At 44.6% G+C, this 19915-nt stretch overlaps 2 protein-coding genes across 2 annotated transcripts in view; one reads left to right on the top strand and one right to left on the bottom strand.

Annotated features, from left to right (window-relative positions):
• LOC143955667 (uncharacterized) overlaps window positions 1-19915 on the top strand; it is a 69120-nt gene that overhangs the window by 11860 nt on the left and 37345 nt on the right. The window lies entirely within an intron of this gene.
• The window catches only part of LOC143955530 (uncharacterized), a 234985-nt gene continuing 232110 nt past the window's right edge, over window positions 17041-19915 (bottom strand). Inside the window, exon 7 of the mRNA XM_077465578.1 lies at window positions 17041-19087. Coding sequence (XP_077321704.1) covers window positions 17232-19087 — 1856 coding nt within the window. The 3' untranslated portion in view covers window positions 17041-17231. The remainder of the gene's footprint in view (window positions 19088-19915) is intronic.

Raw genomic sequence — 19915 nt, 5'->3', positions numbered from 1 at the left:
CGGGGGAATGTAGTGTGGATGGTGGGAGGAAATCTGTCGGAGAATGTAGTGTGGATGGTGGAGGAGATCTGTCGGAGAATGTAGTGTGGATGGTGGAGGAGATCTGTCGGAGAATGTAGTGTGGATGGTGGAGGAGATCTGTCGGAGAATGTAGTGTGAATGATGGAGGAGATCTGTCGGAGAATGTAGTGTGGATGGTGGGAGGAGATCTGTCGGAGAATGTAGTGTGGATGGTGGAGGAGATCTGTCGGAGAATGTAGTGTGGATGGTGGAGGAGAGCTGTCGGAGAATGTAGTGTGGATGGTGGGAGGAGATCTGTCGGGGGAATGTAGTGTGGATGGTGGGAGGAGATCTGTCGGAGAATGTAGTGTGGATGGTGGAGGAGATCTGTCGGAGAATGTAGTGTGGATGGTGGAGGAGATCTGTCGGAGAATGTAGTGTGGATGGGAGGAGATCTGTCGGAGAATGTAGTGTGAATGATGGAGGAGATCTGTCGGAGAATGTAGTGTGGATGGTGGGAGGAGATCTGTCGGAGAATGTAGTGTGGATGGTGGAGGAGATCTGTCGGAGAATGTAGTGTGGATGGTGGAGGAGATCTGTCGGAGAATGTAATGTGGATGGTGGAGGAGAGCTGTCGGAGAATGTAGTGTGGATGGTGGGAGGAGATCTGTCGGGGGAATGTAGTGTGGATGGTGGGAGGAGACCTGTCGGAGAATGTAGTGTGAATGATGGAGGAGATCTGTCGGAGAATGTAGTGTGGATGGTGGGAGGAGATCTGTCGGAGAATGTAGTGTGGATGGTGGAGGAGATCTGTCGGAGAATGTAGTGTGGATGGTGGAGGAGATCTGTCGGAGAATGTAGTGTGGATGGTGGGGGGAGATCTGTCGGAGAATGTAGTGTGGATGGTGGAGGAGATCTGTCGGAGAATGTAGTGTGGATGGTGGAGGAGATCTGTCGGAGAATGTAGTGTGGATGGTGGAGGAGATCTGTCGGAGAATGTAGTGTGGATGGTGGAGGAGAGCTGTCGGAGAATGTAGTGTGGATGGTGGAGGAGAGCTGTCGGAGAATGTAGTGTGGATGGTGGGAGGAGATCTGTCGGGGGAATGTAGTGTGGATGGTGGGAGGAGATCTGTCGGAGAATGTAGTGTGGATGGTGGAGGAGATCTGTCGGAGAATGTAGTGTGGATGGTGGAGGAGATCTGTCGGAGAATGTAGTGTGGATGGGAGGAGATCTGTCGGAGAATGTAGTGTGAATGATGGAGGAGATCTGTCGGAGAATGTAGTGTGGATGGTGGGAGGAGATCTGTCGGAGAATGTAGTGTGGATGGTGGAGGAGATCTGTCGGAGAATGTAGTGTGGATGGTGGAGGAGAGCTGTCGGAGAATGTAGTGTGGATGGTGGGAGGAGATCTGTCGGGGGAATGTAGTGTGGATGGTGGGAGGAGATCTGTCGGAGAATGTAGTGTGAATGATGGAGGAGATCTGTCGGAGAATGTAGTGTGGATGGTGGGAGGAGATCTGTCGGAGAATGTAGTGTGGATGGTGGAGGAGATCTGTCGGAGAATGTAGTGTGGATGGTGGAGGAGATCTGTCGGAGAATGTAGTGTGGATGGTGGAGGAGATCTGTCGGAGAATGTAGTGTGGATGGTGGGAGGAGATCTGTCGGGGGAATGTAGTGTGGATGGTGGGAGGAGATCTGTCGGAGAATGTAGTGTGAATGATGGAGGAGATCTGTCGGAGAATGTAGTGTGGATGGTGGGAGGAGATCTGTCGGAGAATGTAGTGTGGATGGTGGGAGGAGAGCTGTCGGAGAATGTAGTGTGGATGGTGGAGGAGATCTGTCGGAGAATGTAGTGTGGATGGTGGAGGAGATCTGTCGGAGAATGTAGTCTGGATGGTGGAGGAGATCTGTCGGAGAATGTAGTGTGGATGGTGGAGGAGATCTGTCGGAGAATGTAGTGTGGATGGTGGAGGAAAGCTGTCGGAGAATGTAGTGTGGATGGTGGAGGAGATCTGTGGGAGAATGTAGTGTGGATGGTGGGAGGAGATCTGTCGGAGAATGTAGTGTGGATGGTGGGAGGAGATCTGTCGGAGAATGTAGTGTGGATGGTGGAGGAGAGCTGTCGGAGAATGTAGTGTGGATGGTGGAGGAGATCTGTCGGAGAATGTAGTGTGGAAGGTGGAGGAGATCTGTCGGAGAATGTAGTGTGGATGGTGGAGGAGATCTGTCGGAGAATGTAGTGTGGATGGTGGAGGAGATCTGTCGGAGAATGTAGTGTGGATGGTGGAGGAGATCTGTCGGAGAATGTAGTGTGGATGGTGGAGGAGATCTGTCGGAGAATGTAGTGTGGATGGTGGGAGGAGATCTGTCGGAGAATGTAGTGTGGATGGTGGAGGAGAGCTGTCGGAGAATGTAGTGTGGATGGTGGAGGAGATCTGTCGGAGAATGTAGTGTGGATGGTGGGAGGAGATCTGTCGGAGAATGTAGTGTGGATGGTGGAGGAGATCTGTCGGAGAATGTAGTGTGGATGGTGGAGGAGATCTGTCGGGGGAATGTAGTGTGGATGGTGGGAGGAGATCTGTCGGAGAATGTAGTGTGGATGGTGGAGGAGATCTGTCGGAGAATGCAGTGTGGATGGTGGAGGAGAATGTAGTGTGGATGGGAGGAGATCTGTCGGAGAATGTAGTGTGAATGATGGAGGAGATCTGTCGGAGAATGTAGTGTGGATGGTGGGAGGAGATCTGTCGGAGAATGTAGTGTGAATGATGGAGGAGATCTGTCGGAGAATGTAGTGTGGATGGTGGGAGGAGATCTGTCGGAGAATGTAGTGTGGATGGTGGAGGAGATCTGTCGGAGAATGTAGTGTGGATGGTGGAGGAGATCTGTCGGAGAATGTAGTGTGGATGGTGGGGGGAGATCTGTCGGAGAATGTAGTGTGGATGGTGGAGGAGATCTGTCGGAGAATGTAGTGTGGATGGTGGAGGAGATCTGTCGGAGAATGTAGTGTGGATGGTGGAGGAGATCTGTCGGAGAATGTAGTGTGGATGGTGGAGGAGAGCTGTCAGAGAATGTAGTGTGGATGGTGGGAGGAGATCTGTCGGGGGAATGTAGTGTGGATGGTGGGAGGAGATCTGTCGGAGAATGTAGTGTGAATGATGGAGGAGATCTGTCGGAGAATGTAGTGTGGATGGTGGGAGGAGATCTGTCGGAGAATGTAGTGTGGATGGTGGAGGAGATCTGTCGGAGAATGTAGTGTGGATGGTGGGAGGAGATCTGTCGGGGGAATGTAGTGTGGATGGTGGGAGGAGATCTGTCGGGGGAATGTAGTGTGGATGGTGGAGGAGATCTGTCGGAGAATGTAGTGTGGATGGTGGGGGGAGAGCTGTCGGAGAATGTAGTGTGGATGGTGGGAGGAGATCTGTCAGAGAATGTAGTGTGAATGATGGAGGAGATCTGTCGGAGAATGTAGTGTGGATGATGGAGGAGATCTGTCGGAGAATGTAGTGTGGATGGTGGAGGAGATCTGTCGGAGAATGTAGTGTGGATGGTGGGAGGAGATCTGTCGGAGAATGTAGTGTGAATGATGGAGGAGATCTGTCGGAGAATGTAGTGTGGATGGTGGGAGGAGATCTGGGAGGAGAGTGTGCAAAACTCCGAAATAGTCTAGATTTCATATAGGCTGCATCTACTTTCATGCCATATACAATGCTGATCTTAGAGTTCTCTGCCACGACCCCTTAAAGGAGAATTATACAACGAAAATGATTGGTTAAACCCACAAGTGCTTTTTATTACCACTACTCTTCCTTTATACAACATTTTGTTGCAAATAATAAACTTTTGGAGTGAAGTGTGTACTGTTCTTCCTTCCCCCATTGTTCTTCCTGATTTCTATGTCTCCTCCTCCCCTGTTCTCCCTCCATTCCCCGGTCTTGTAGGGGTTCTTGTATTTTTTCATTGATCTGAGCCTGCAGCCTCACTTTATCTAGTTTACATGTAGATAAATGACAGCCAAAATGAATTAAACAGCATCAGCCACACAGTTTATAAAGTAGGTTCCAGCATTGTCATTTGTAACCATTCAGAGATTGTGCAGCCAATCAGGAAATGTCTGATACTGTCTTATAACAGAATCAGGTCCGTATTTGATTAGGTATACAGTATCTCACAAAACTAAGTACACCCCTCACATTTTTGTAAATCTTTTCATGCGACTGAAGAAATGACACTTTCCTACAATGTAAAGTAGTAAGTGTACAGCTTGTATAACAGTGTAAATTTGCTGTCCCCTCAAAATAACTCAACACACAGCCATTAATGTCTAAACCGCTGGCAACAAAAGTGAGTACACCCCTAAGTGAAAATGTCCAAATTGGGCCCAAAGTGTCAATATTTTGTGTGGCCACCAGTATTTTCCAGCACTGCCTTAACCCGCTTGGGTATGGAGTTCACCAGAGCTTCACAGGTCACCACTGGACTCCTCTTCCCCTCCTCCATGATGACATCACAGAGCTGGTGGATGTTGGAGACCTTGCGCTCCTCCACCTTCCATTTGAGGATGCCCCACAGATGCTCAATAGGGTTTAGGTCTGGAGACATTCTTGGCCAGTCCGTCACCTTTACCCTCAGCTTCTTTAGCAAGGCAGTGGTCATCTTGGAGGTGTGTTTGGGGTGGTTATCATGTTGGAATACTGCCCTGCAGCCCAGTCTCTGAAGGGAGGAGATCATGCTCTGCTTCAGTATGTCACAGTACATGTTGGCATTCATGGTTCCCTCAATGATCTGTAGCTCCCCAGTGCCGGCAGCACTCATGCAGCCCCAGACCATGACACTCCCACCACCATGCTTGACTGTAGGCAAGACACACTTGTCTTTGTCCTCCTCACCTGGTTGCCCCCACACACGCTTGTCACCATCTGACACCAAATATTTATCTTGGTCCCATCAGACCACAGGACATGATTCCAGTAATCCATGTCCTTAGTCTGCTTGTGTTCAACAAACTGTCTGCGGTCTTTCTTGTGCATCCTCTTTAGAAGAGGTTTCCGTCTGGGACGACAGCCATGCAGACCAATTTGATGCAGTGTGCGGCGTATGGTCTGAGCACTGACAGGCTGACCCTCCACCCCTTCAGCAATGCTGGCAGCACTCATACGTCTATTTCCCAAAGACAACCTCCGGATATGACGCTGAGCACGTGACCTCAACTTCTTTAGTTGATCATGGCGAGGCCTGTTCTGAGTGGAACCTGTCCTGTTATACCGCTGTATGGTCTTGGCCCCCGTGCTGCAGCTCAGTTTTAGGGTCTTGGCAATCTTCTTATAGCCTAGGCCATCTTTATGTAGAGCAACAATTCTTTTTTATCAGATCCTCAGAGAGTTCTTTGCCATGGAGGTGCCATGTTGAACTTCCAGTGACCATTATGAGAGAGTGAGAGCGATAACACCAAATTTAACACACCTGCTCCCCATTCACACCTGAGATTCTGTAACACTAACGAGTCACGTGACACCGGGGAGGGAAAATGGCTAATTGGGCCCAATTTGGACATTTTCACTTAGGGGGTGTACTCACTTTTGTTGCCAGCGGTTTAGACATTATTGGCTGTGTGTTGAGTTATTTTGAGGGGACGGCAAATGTACAGTGTTATACAAGCTGTACACTCACTACTTTACATTGTGTCATTTCTTCAGTGTTGTCACATGAAAAGAAAGAAGAAAATAATTACAAAAATGTGAGGGGTGTACTTACTTTTGTGAGATACTGTATATTACAGTGACAGAGCACATTTGCTGAACTGCGGAACTGATGCTGTTCAATTAAATCTGGCTGCCATTTCTCCTGTACTGCAAGAAAATCGCAGCAGCGGGTGCCGCAGAACAATGCAGAAGTCTGCACCCTCCGCAGGATTTGTGTCGAAATCTGGAACATCCTCGCAGATCCCGGACTGGTGGAAGGTATGGCATTGAATTGATAAACTGTACAGCAAAATTTAGCAGCAATGTCAAAAGTGTGAATTAAGATGGGGAAGACGCGACCGATACAAAACAAACAATTCCTGTTTATAGCGATGACATATGTAAAAATATGGAGAAATAATTTAGTACTGTATATATTTTTCTTTAGTTTCATACATTTATGAATATTAAAATATGTAACTACAAAAGCCACATAAAAAAACACACGGGGTAGACACAAGATCACAATCTAATTTAATGTGAGTGAAACCAACAGACAGGAAATGTTATGGTAAAAATAGGAAGTCCTACCGAACGCAAAATCACGTACCTGTACGTCAAGTGGTTGTACCGGGGTGATGCCTGCAGCATACGCGTGGCTACGCGTTTCGGGGGGTTGAACATGCCCCTTTGTCAAGCCTGCTGTAGCCGGCTTGACAAAAAAAATTATAGTTATTGTTTAAAAAAAAATCTAAAATAAAGAAAAAGGAACTCAGAACTGATTTTTGTTTTTTAAGTGTATAAGTTTATTTTATAAAATCAGAATAACAAGAATTAACTTAATTAAAATGATTTGGGCTCCGCAATTACTATATATATTCCATAATTCCCCGGTGTGGATCCCTAGGAGATGGTTTGAAAAAATTGAGTCGCAATTTCGGGAGTTGATTTGGCGGAAAAAAGCAGCTAGGATTAAGTTATCTACCCTCCAGTACAATAAGGAAGAAGGTGGGATGGCGGTCCCGCATCCCAGGACTTACTTTTTAGCATCCCAACTGCAACAGCTAGGGGGGTGGGGTTTGACAGACCTGACCGACCCTATCCGTAAACTGTTAGACATTAAGGGGGACAGCGAAACTGCACTTACGAGGTTGGAGGCGGGTTACCCGCACCTAGATTCAAAGGCCCCCACTGTGCAACTGTTGAATACTCTGTGGCCGTATGTCAAAAAGACACTCGGATTACGGGGGTACTTGCCCGACACGCCTATATGGCGCAACAAACAATTCAAAGAACTTCAGAAACTGACAGGCTTCGGCAACTGGGAAAGGGCGGGTATTAAGTATGTCTCCCAACTGTATGCAGGTCATATATTTAAGTTGTTTTCTGATATTCAAACAGAATTTGGGGTTCCGCACAACAATTTCTTTAAATACCTACAGCTGCGCCATGCGTTGCAAATACAGGCAAGGTCCACTGTGCTGCGGCCTGCAGATCACGCTATTCTTCAATCCATCCTTATGAAGGAGGACAGGAAGGGGATGATCTTGAGCTGCTACAGTATACTCCTTGCACGAATACAGGACCCTGCTAAGCTGCCATGTAGACAGGGGTGGGAGGCAGATCTTGGCCCCATTGACGGGGAAAAATGGGAGTTGTGTCTAGCAGCGACCCCTTTGGTCTCACTATCAGCGTCCCACAAATTGTCACAATTATACCTGTTACATAGGGCCTATAGGACACCCAAGAGACTCCACTCATGGGGCATCAGAGATTCCCCCCTGTGCCCAAAGTGCGAGACAGACCATGGTGATCTTCTTCATATGCTGTGGAAGTGCCCCAAGCTTTTTAGATTCTGGAAGGAGGTTACAGTTATGATTTCTACAGTATATAGTGTGACCATCCCAATGGATCCAGCCGTCTGTCTGCTGGGTGCCCTGGAAGATGATACGCTGACTTCACACACACGCACCGCAGTCCTCAGATTGCTCTATGAGGCACGTAAACTGATTGCTCAACGGTGGATTACCCCAAGGGTGCCTACCAGGGGGCAATGGGTGGACAGTGTGAGCAACTTATTAATTAAAGAAAAATTAACATATCAGCATAGGAAAGTCCCACAAAAATTTTATTTACTGTGGCAAGCATGGCTGGAGGTTCCGGGGTTGGTCCCCTACCAACTTATCAAAGATAGACTGATTCTGGGATAGACACTCGGAGCACGTTTGCCCATAGGCTGCTGATAGGGACAGAGAGTGAGCCGTACGAAAACAAGGCATTTCTGCTATTGGAGGAGGGAACGTTGGAATACCACTTTATTATGCTGTTCTTATCTAGAATGTGCACACAGGAAACTAAAAGTACTGCAAAGGGTTACTTTGAATGTAATGTTGTTTTTGACATATTAGTTGCTATGGTTTTTTTCTATCTAAGATACATGATATTGGAATTGTTGCACAGTGGATAGCCTGGTGTATAAGGAATGACGGGGAGAGTCAGTGGACAGAATAATGGTACGATGTAATCAGAACCTGGGAATAACGAGGGTATGTACCGAAAGGGATTAAATGCACAAATACAAGGGAATGGGTTGTGAAATCATTCTTTTTGGGACTTGATTATTCTGTCACTGCATCTTACGTTGTTGTAATCAATGTTTTGTTTTTGTTTCCTTATGTCTTTTTCTGTACTGTCTGGTGAATAATTTGTACTGTGCAACAAGCAAAATAAAAGTTATTTTCCGATTTAAAAAAAAAATCAGAATAACAGCAATAAAACTAAATATGTAACAAAATTTAAATAAAAAAATAAAATTTTGAGGGGTTGAACATGCCCCTTTGTCAAGCCTGCCATAACTGGCTTGACTAAGAAAATTATAGTTATTGTTTAAAAAAAAAATCTAGAATTAAAAAAAAGGAACTCAGAACTGATTTTTTTTTTTTTTTTAAGTGTATAAGTTTATTTTACAAAATCAGAACAACAGCAATAAAATCAAGTATGAAACAAAATTTAAATAGTTATTGGAGTTATTGGAGTTATTGGAAGTTGTGTGTGCCTCCAGCACAGCACAGTATACATCTGTATATACCCCTTTATCTCTGGTGTTCTATAATAAAGGCATCTGCAGGAGTTAGTGGGTGTTCTGTGTACCTTCAACACAGTACACACCGATCGTTTTCGGACGATTTTCTATCTTGCTGTTGTGTAGTGGTTGTTGTCTGCGTGCCCTGACCGCAGTATACACCGCTATATTCACCTCACCTATATAGCTAGTGATCTATCTTTTATAATAGAGCTTGCAGTCAGTAGTGTTAGGAGCTTGTGCGTGCTGTCTGCGTGCTCTGTACCCAGTACATACCGCTATATCCACCTACATAGCTCTTCTCTATTTGAGCCCACTTGTCATCTGCAGGAGTTATTGGAAGTTGTGTGTGCCTCCAGCACAGCACAGTATACATCTGTATATACCCCTTTATCTCTGGTGTTCTATAATAAAGGCATCTGCAGGAGTTAGTGGGTGTTGTGTGCCTCCAGCACAATATACACTACCCAACTGCTTTTTTACCCAACCCCCTTCAGGCCATTACCATGTCTGGAAGGCCAGCAAGGAGAGGCAGACAGGCGCAAGCCGATAAAAGAGGGCAAGCAGGCTCTGTGTCTAGAGACAACAGTGCTGGTCGTGGACGCGGTGCATTGTCATCAGCACGTGGCCATGGGACACGCTTGTCCTTCGTTTCTGCAGCTGGACATGTTGAACCGCAAAATGCCAATGACTTGGTAGAGTGGATGACCAAGCCCTCTTCATCCTCCTCATCCTCTCTCACCCAGACTCAGAGTACTAGCAAAGCAGCTGCCAACGCATCGTCTTCCCTCCTCTCAATGTCATCATCAGTGACTCCTTCCCTAGACCCACCACGTCCTCCTGAGGAGTCTCCTGAACTCTTTGAGCACAGTGTTGGGTACATGCTCCAGGAGGATGCCCAGTGTTTTGTGGGCTCTGATGATGACACTCAGCTAGAGGAAGGCAGTAGCGTGAATGCAGAGAGAGGGGATGCTCAGGAAGGACAGCAATCTGGCAGTCATGTTCCACAAGCTGCAGCATACTGCCAGGTTTGCTACAGCGATGAAGAGGGAGGGGATGATGAGGGCACTGACTCCACGTGGGTGCCTGGAAGGAGAGAGGAGGAGGAGGAGGCACATGTCCAACGAGGCAGGATGCCCTCCGGGGGCCAGCTTAGGGGCAGCACACCGACTGAATCACACCGCAGAGCTCCGCCTGTGCAGAGCGCTGCCTCTGCGCGTTATTCTAAAAGTTCTTTGGTGTGGGCCTTTTTTGAGACGAGTGCATCAGATCGCACCGCTGCTATTTGATATGTTGGAAGAACATTTCTGGTTCTGGTTGATGCCATCAGCCCAATTTTTCTGCCCCTGTTTAACAGGAGCGTTTAATAAAATTTTTGATGCAATGCTTTGCAGCAGGGCTAATTCCTGCAATAAAACTAGAGTATATGGCAGAGGTTGCAGTGTGGTGGCACCAGCACCAGTGCCTAAGGCCAAATTTTTCTGCCCCTGTTTAACAGGGACATGTAATTACAATTCTTGATATAATATTTCACAGGAGGGCCCCTTCCTGTGCCCACCCAGAGTAACGGTGAGGACTTATAGTGTTGTGGCACCAGCACCACAACCACCAAAGGTCAATTTTTCTACCACTGTTCAACAAGGGCATGTAATTACAATTCTTGATATAATCGTTCACAGCAGGGCGCTCCAGCGCCCACCAAGAGTCACTTTCAGGGCTTACAATGTTGTGGCAAAACCAACACCTTGTTCCGCCATTTCTGCAGAGCATATAGGGCAGGCCCCTACTTTCAAACATCCAATTTACAAACATCTCCTACTTGCAAACGGAAGGAGACAACAGGAAGTGAGATGAAAAAAGATGGACGACAAAACAAATTATACAGGGGTGATAACCCTTCCCTATGTTTTCCAAAAAGCTTAAAAATTGTTTTTTTGACTGGAGCTACACTTTAAAAATGTACCGGTTGAAAATTACAAACAGATTCAACTTAACACAACAAACCTACACAGTCCCTGTCTTGTTTGCACCGCCTGTATACTGCTGTTCTGAGTATATAGGGCCTGGGGGCCACACGCATTTCCTTTTTTTTAATATGGGTACGGGGTTCCCCTTAATATGCGTACAAGACCCAAATAGGCTGGTAATGGGCAGGGAGGGCTACCCATGCCATTTTTCTGAATGATTTTCAACCATATTGCAGGAACCAGATATAACATTAAAACCGCAAGCAGTTTTAAATGGTGTTATTTCTGTTTAATGTCATTTTGTGCAGGGACTGTTCTAAACACGGGAAACACGTGGCACTTCACAGGCATACTACAGACACCCCCCAGGCACCATATTTAAAGGAATATTTCACTTTTTTTTCACTTTAATCGTCATTAAAATCAGTGCTCCCGCCAAAACTGCCATTTTTAAAAACATTTTAGGCATTGACCCATGTCCCCTGGGGCAGGAGCCAGGTCCCCAAACCCTTTTTAGGACAGTATCTTGCATATTAGCCGTTAAAATTAGCACTTTTCATTTCGAACGTTCGAGTCCCATAGACTTCAATGGGGTTCTAAAGTTCGTTCGAATTTGGGGTCCGTTTGAAAGTTCTGGTGCGAACCGAACCGGGGGGTGTTCGGCTCATCCCTAATTGTCACCATTGCCAACAGGTTGTCCATGTATAGCAGCCTTTCCCGACCTTTTCAACACAGAGGAACCCTTGAAATAGTTCTCCAGTCTCGGGGAACCCCCTGCTAAAAAATTAGAACCTAAAACTCATGACACATTAGTGTGATGGTCAGTGGGAAGAGTGGTCCTTACGCTTGTGGTCATTGGGAAGAATTACCTGATTACAGATAGCGAAAAAGTGTCAGTGTCGGTGGAACTCAAAACTGAAGGAACCTCTAGCAACCTCTGGAGGAACTCTAGGGTTCCACAGAACCCTGGTTGAGAATCCCTGACGTATAGCAATATTTGCCCATGTATTACCACAGTTTAGTTCTATGGTGCCATTATAGTGCCAACTGTGTGTGGTCAAGTCAACGCTGTATTGGTATGGTTGTCCACATAATGTCACAATTTCTTGTTGTTTTTCTACCATATGCATTGTCACCATTGCCAACAGGTTGCCCATGTATAGCAGCCTTTCTCGACCTTTTCAACACAGAGTAACCCTTGAAATAGTTCTCCAGTCTCAGGGAACCCCCTGCTAAAAATTAGGAATCTACAACTCATGCTACATTAGTGTGATGGTCAGCGGGAAGAGTGGTCCTTACACTTGTGGTCATTGGGAAGAATTACCTGATTACAGATAGCTAAAAAGATCAGTGTTGGTGGAACTTATCTGAGAAGCAGAAATGGCCCAATGCTGAAGGAACCTCTAGCAACCTCTGGAGGAACTCTAGGGTTCCACGGAACCCTGGTTGAGAATCGCTGATGTATAGCAATATTTGCCCATGTATTACCACAGTTTAGTTCTATGGTGCCATTATAGTGCCAACTGTGTGTGGTCAAGTCAACGCTGTATTGGTATGGTTGTCCACATGTCACAAGTGCTTGTTGTTTTTGTATCATATGCATTGTCACCATTGCCAACAGGTTGCCCATGTATAGCAGCCTTTCTCGACCTTTTCAACACAGAGTAACCCTTGAAATAGTTCTCCAGTCTCGGGGAACCCCCTGCTAAAAATTTGAAATCTACAACTCATGATACATTAGTGTGATGGTCAGCGGGAAGAATGGTCCTTACGCTTGTGGTCATTGGGAAGAATTACCTGATTACAGATAGCTAAAAAGATCAGTGGTGTCGGTGGAACTTATCAGAGAAGCAGAAATGGCCCAATTCTGAAGGAACCTCTAGCAACCTCTGGAGGAACCCTGGTTGAGAATTACTGCTCTAGCAACCTCTGGAGGAACTCTAGGGTTCCATGGAACCCTGTTTGAGAATCGCTGATGTATAGCAATATTTGCCCACATATTACCACAGTTTAGTTTCATGGTGCCATTATAGTGCCAACTGTGTGTGGTCAAGTCAACGCTGTTTATTGAGAAGGACGTATTACTAGAATTTATTCCCTAAAAGGTCTATAACTCCTCAAGCATGCCCCTAAAAACTCCAATATTTCCAACATGCCCCCCAATATGCAGCGCATGCATAACATCCCACTTGGGCTTCCTCCAAAAAAAAAAAAAGTTAGAGGTTCATTATGCTACGCAAAAAATTTCCCTTGCACGCATCTCCTGGGTTCCTGGGTCCGCGCTCTTGCCCTCTTCATTATGAGGGGCTTCCCCACAGGATTGCTGTTTGCTAGCTTTAATTATACAATTGTCCTAAGGACTAATCGGTCTTACCTGTTAAATGCTACAGTACATTTTTCCAAGAGCGTCGGCGGATGTTGTACTCTGGTAGAAGAGAGCGTGGGTGAATTTGCCACAGAATTACAGCACCACATCCCATATAATTAGGCAAACTTGGAAACGTGCGTTTGGCGATTTTTCGGGCGCTTTACATCAGACGACATTTTAATTCATTAAAAATTCCTCGTTTATTGAAAAATAATTAAAATTTATGTTCCAAATAAAAATGTTTACACTTAAGTATCATTTCACATAGTTCCTGTTTTTCAAGGCGGTGTCATGATGACAGAATCCCGACACGTTTCGCTCACTGGGCTTCTTCAGGGGGTATATTATCCGCTACTGGTTATAGCATTCCCACATTTTTTTTTGATATACGACTTGAACAGATAGCTTGAATTATTCAAAACAGGTGTTCCTACTATCGCCCAACGAGATTGGATTATGTATGACCACAGGAGGCATATATTATATAGAAATCGAAAAGAGCAGCTGCACAGGGATAGAAGGACGAGGAGAAGAGTGAAACTTGTTCTAGTGTGGCCTTCTCAAGACATTCTAGACACGGAAGTTTCTTGGCTACTTTGATTCAAGAAATGTCCTTTTTTTGGCCATAATGGATACAGATATACACTATAATATCAAAAGTATTGGGACACCTGCCTTTACACACACAGGAGCTTTAATGGCATCCCAGTCTTAGTCTGTAGGGTTCAATATTGAGTTGGCCCTCCCTTTGCAGCTATAACAGCTTCAACTCTTCTGGGAAGGCCGTCCACAAGGTTTAGGAGTGTCTATGGGAATGTTTGACCATTCTTCAAGAAGCGCATTCGTGAGGTCAGACACTGATGCTGGGCGAAAAGGCCTGGCTCACAGTCTCCGCTGTAATTCACCCTAGAGGTGTTCTATAGGGTTGAGGTCAGGACTTTGAAGGCCAATCAAGATCCTCCACCCCCAAACTCGCTCATCCATGTCTTTATGGACCTTGATATGTGCACTGGTCATTTGGTGGAGGGGGGAAATTATGGTGTGGGGGTTGTTTTTCATGGGTTGGGTTTGGCCCTTTAGTTCCAGTGAAGGGAACTCTTAAGGTGTCCGCATACCAAGACATTTTGGACAATTTCATGCCCCCAGCTTTGTGGGAACAGTTTGGGGATGGCCCCTTCCTAATCCAACATGACTGCAACCAGTGCCAAAAGCAAGGTCCATAAAGACATGGATGAGCGAGTTTGGGGTGGAGGAACTTGACTGGCCTGCACAGAGTCCTGACCTCAACCCGATAGAACACCTTTGGGATGAGTTAGAGCAGAGACTGCGAGCCAAGCCTTCTTATCCAACATCAGTGGCTTGACCTCACAAATGCACTTCTGGAAGAATGGTCAAACATTACCATAGAAACCTTGTGGGCGGCCTTCCCAGAAGATTTGAAGGTGTTATAGCTGCAAAGGGCGGAGCCAACTCAATATTGAACCCAACGGACTAAGACTGGGGTGCCATTAAGGTTCATGTGCATGTAAAGGCAGGTGTCCCAATACTTTTGGTAATATAGCGTATTTCCTTTTTTTCAAGGTGGTATTATAATGACAGAATCCTTACATGTTTCACCCAGTGGACTTCTTCAGGGGATAGATTGTCCACTACTGGTAATAGCATGCCCAAATTTTTTTGATATATCACTTGAAGAGATAACTTGAATTATTCAAAACAGGTCTTCCTGCTATCATCCAAATAGATTGGATTATGTATGACAGGAGGCTTATGTGGACCCCAAGAGTGAAAAACTAGTAAAGACCACTCAGGGCGAGGGATCCTCACAGGAGTATGTGGGATCAACATGCAGCACACATCTGCTATGGAACGCTGCACTTTCTGGGGCCCATAGATGCCTCCTGTGGTCATACATAATCCAATCTGGTTGGACGATAGTAGATACACCTGTTTTGAATAATTCAAGTAATATATCAAAAAAAGTGGGAATGCTATGACCAGTAGCAGACAATATAAATCCCCTGAAGAAGCCCAGTGGGCGAAGCACGTCGGGATTCTGTCATCATAACACCGGCTTGAAAAACAGAAACTACTGTATATGAAATTATACTAAATGTTTTTATCTGTATCCAAAGGATTCACCCTGGGACTTTAAATGAGGCGAGTATGGTTAGCCAAGAAACATATCATGAGTATATAAAAAAATTTACTTATTGCAAATTGTCATGCATATGCAATGCAACAGCAGTAAATGCATATCGGTAAGGTATACAAACAGAATAAAAAGAGAACAATCGACACACACTGATAAATAGATCGTATATAAAAAGGACAGTATACAGGTATCAAAATTATATGCATGCATCAGTAGTAACCGACGCGTTTCGCAAGACCACGCTCGCTCTTCAGGGGTAGATGCTTTAATATATCTGCATTACAAGTAGTAAACTAAATAAATGTATGTTGCACAAAATTTGCAGAGAAGTGAGTGATCATAAGGGTCTGGAAATAGGACCCCATACTAATTTATTTTGTTTACTACTTGTATTGGAGATATATTAAAGCATCTACCCCTGAAGAGCGAGCGTGGTCTCGCAAAACGCGTCGGGTACTACTGACGGCTGCATATCATTTTGATACCTGTATACTGTCCTTTTATATACAATCTATTTATCAACGTATGTTGATTGTTCTCTCTTTATGCTGTTTGTATACCTTACCGATCTGCATTTACTGCTGTTGCGTTGCACATGCACAACCATTTGCAATAAATCTATTTTTTTATATACTCGTGATATGTTTCTTGGCTAACCATACTCACCTCTTTTAAGTCCCAAGGCAAATCCTTTGTATACAAATAAAAATGTTTAGTATCATTTCATATAGTTCCTGTTTTTCAAGGCGGTGGCATGATGACAGAATCCTGACGTGTTTCACCCACTGGGCTTCTTCAGGGGATTATATATATTGTCTGCTACTGCTCATAGCATTCCCACATTTCTTTTGACATATCATTTGAATTATTCAAAACAGGTTAACCATACTCACCTCATTTAAGTCCCAGGGCAAATCCTTTGTATACAAAAATGTTTAGTATCATTTCATATAGTTCCTGTTTTTCAAGGTGGTGGCATGATGACAGAATCCCGACGTGTTTCGCCCATTGGGCTTCTTCAGGGCAATATATATATATATATTATATTGTCCGATACTGTTTATCTCATTCCCACATGTTTTTGATATATCACTTGAATTATTCAAAACAGGTTAAGAATACTCACCTCATTTAAAGTCCCAGGGCAAATCCTTTGTATACAAAAATGTTTAGTATCATTTCATATAGGTCCTGTTTTTCAAGGCGGTGGCATGATGACAGAATTCTGACGTGTTTTGCCCACTGGGCTTCTTCAGGGGATTATATATTGTCTGGTCTGGTCATAGCATTCCCACATTTTTTTGATAGATTAGTTGAATTATTTAAAATAGGTTAACCATACACACCTCAAGACCCAGGGCAAATCCTTTGTATACAAAAAAAAACAAACAGTTTGTATCATTTCATATAGTTCCTGTTTTTCAAGGTCCATGATGGCATGATAACAGAATCCGAACGTGTTTCACCCACTGGGCTTCTTCAGGGGATTATATATATATTGTTATATATAAGGTCCCAGAGCAAATCCTTTGTATATATGTATTGTATTGGGGATTGAGGTGAGGTTGGGGTGACACCAGATCTTTAATTTATATGTTTTAAATGCTTTTATTTGGAACCTAAATTTGAATTATTTTTGAATAAATGATGAATTTTTAATGAATTAAGTGTCGTCTGATGTAAAGCACCTGAAAAATCCCAAACACCGTGCTCCAATGTTGTACTCTGATGTTTCATTGGCTTTACATTATACATAAAACTTTTCCCACACTCATTAAGACAACCCACACCAGTGTGAATCCTGTTTTTTTTTTTATTTTAAATAAAACATTTCCCACACTCTGAACATGAAAAATGGTGCGCCCCCATGTGGCACGGAGCACAAAAAGTTTTGCTTTCCCACTTTGACATTTCCCACAATCTAAACACGACAAAGGACGCTAACCCGTGTGACTTTTCTGGTGTTTAATAAGGTGTTGTTTTATAACGTGAAACATTCTCCGCACTCTGAGCATGAGAAAGGACGCTCCCCCGTGTGAATTCTCTGGTGTGTAAGAAGGTGTTGCTTTAAAGTGAAAGATTTCCCGCACTCTGAACACGAGAAAGAACGCTCACCTGTGTGAATTCTTTTGTGTTTAAGAAGGTTTGCTTGATCGCCGAAACACTTCCCGCACTCTGAACATGAAAAAGGACACTCGCGTGTGTGAGTTCTCTGATGTCTAAGAAAGTTTACTCTCTCACTAAAACATTTCCCGCACTCTAAACATGAGAAAGACAACTCTACCGTTTGACTTTTCTGGTGTGCAAGATGTCCTCTTTCCCCTGAAAAGCATTTCCCGCACTCTGAGCATGAATAAGGCTGCTCACCTGTGTGACAGCTCTGATGTTTTTGAAGGCTCTCTTTCTGAATGTAACATTTCCCGCACTCTAAACATGTATAAGGACCCTCGTCCGTGTGAATCCTCTGGTGTTTATTAAGGTTTCCTTTTTGACTAAAACACTTTCCGCACTCTGCACAAGTAAAAGGGCGCTCACCTGTGTGACTTCTCTGGTGTTTAAGAAAGTGTTGTTTAATAGTAAAACATTTCCTGCACTCTGGACATGAAAAAGGACGCTCGCCTGTGTGAATTCTCTGGTGGATAAGAAGGTTTCCTTTCTCGCTAAAACATTTCCCACACTCTAAGCATGAAAAAGGACGCTCTCCTGTGTGAGTTCTCTGGTGTTTATGAAGGCTTCCTTTCTCACTGAAACATTTCCCGCACTCTGAACATGAGAAAGGACGCTCCCCCGTATGACTTTTCTGGTGTGCATGAAGTACTTTTTTCTCTGTAAAACTTTTCCCGCACTCGGAGCACGAATACGGTCGCTCACCTGTGTGACATCTCTGATGTTTATGAAGGGCTTGTATCTGAGTGAAACATTTCCCACACTCTGAACATGAATAGGGACGTTCGCCTGTGTGACATCGCTGGTGTTTATGAAGGGTTTCTTTCTGAGTAAAGCATTTCCCACACTCTGAGCATGAATAAGGACGCTCACCTGTGTGAATTCTCTGGTGCGAAAGAAAGTGTCCTTTTTGAGTGAAACTTTTCCCACACTCCGAGCATGAATAAGGACGCTCGCCCGTGTGAATTCTCTGGTGATAAAGTAGTACGTGTTTCAGGCCGAAACATTTCCCGCAGTCTGAACACGAGAAAGGCCGCTCGCCTGTGTGACTTTTCAGGTGTGTAAGAAGTGAGCTTTTCTGAGTAAAGCTTTTCCCGCACTCCGAACATGAAAAAGGGCGTTCACCCGTGTGGGTTTTCTGATGTTTGTGAAGATCTCCTACCTTGATGAAACGTTTCTCGCACTCTGAACATGAGAAGGGACGCTCTCCGGTATGAATTCTATGGTGGATGACAAGTAAGTTTTTCTCGGGGAAGCATTTCCCGCACTCTGGGCATGAAAAGGGTCGCTCGCGTTTGTGATTTCGAACGTGCGTTAGGAGCGCTTTTCTGTGGGTGAAGGATTTCTGGCACACCGAACATGACAAGGAACTCTCTCCTGTGTCATCTCCTTCATGGCTTATAGAAGATTCCTGGGGATTGGATGTATCGGTGGATCCCTCCGCACCGTGAGATCTCAGGGGGATTTCTGAAGTCATAGTGTAGGATTGGTCAGAAGGTTCTTCAGGATTAGAGGGATCCATTGATCTCTCCAATTGGGAAGGTCTGTGATATACATATTTAGTATCGGGATTTCCTTCCGGAGAATATTGTACAATCTTATTATCTTCTGCTTTATAATCTGGAGATACAATGAGATGTTCCTCAGAGGTATTCCGGACATTGTGTCCACCTGTTGACAAGCAATGTTACAAAAAATGTTATAAGTATTTTCCGAACCTTGCATTTACTGTAGATGGTATATATGTTGGTCTAGCACAAAATATTTTCTGGAGATGGACCTTTCATATGGAGTACAGTATCTCCTCCTCATTTGTTGGGAACATGACGTTATATTGAGGAATGGAGATGGACCTTTCATATGATGTACAGTATCTCCTCCTCATTTGTTGGGAACATGACGTTATATTGAGGAATGGAGATGGACCTTTCATATGGTGTACAGTATCTCCACCTCATTTGTTGGGAACATGACGTTATATTGAGGAATGGAGATGGACCTTTCATATGGTGTACAGTATCTCCACCTCATTTGTTGGGAACATGACGTTATATTGAGGAATGGAGATGGACCTTTCATATGGTGTACAGTATCTCCACCTCATTTGTTGGGAACATGACGTTATATTGAGGAATGGAGATGGACCTTTCATATGATGTACAGTATCTCCTCCTCATTTGTTGGGAACATGACGTTATATTGAGGAATGGAGATGGACCTTTCATATGGTGTACAGTATCTCCTCCTCATTTGTTGGGAACATGACATTATATTGAGGAATGGAGATGGACCTTTCATATGGTGTACAGTATCTCCTCCTCATTTGTTGGGAACATGACATTATATTGAGGAATGGAGATGGACCTTTCATATGGTGTACAGTATCTCCTCCTCATTTGTTGGGAACATGACATTATATTGAGGAATGGAGATGGACCTTTCATATGATGTACAGTATCTCCTCCTCATTTGTTGGGGACATGACGTTATATTGAGGAA

The sequence above is a fragment of the Lithobates pipiens genome, unplaced genomic scaffold (assembly GCF_037356315.1).
Source record: "Lithobates pipiens isolate NorthernLeopardFrog02 unplaced genomic scaffold, aLitPip1_a1.2 Scaffold_35, whole genome shotgun sequence".
NCBI classification, from domain to species: domain Eukaryota; kingdom Metazoa; phylum Chordata; class Amphibia; order Anura; family Ranidae; genus Lithobates; species Lithobates pipiens.
This window is presented reverse-complemented; position numbering and strand designations above follow the sequence as displayed.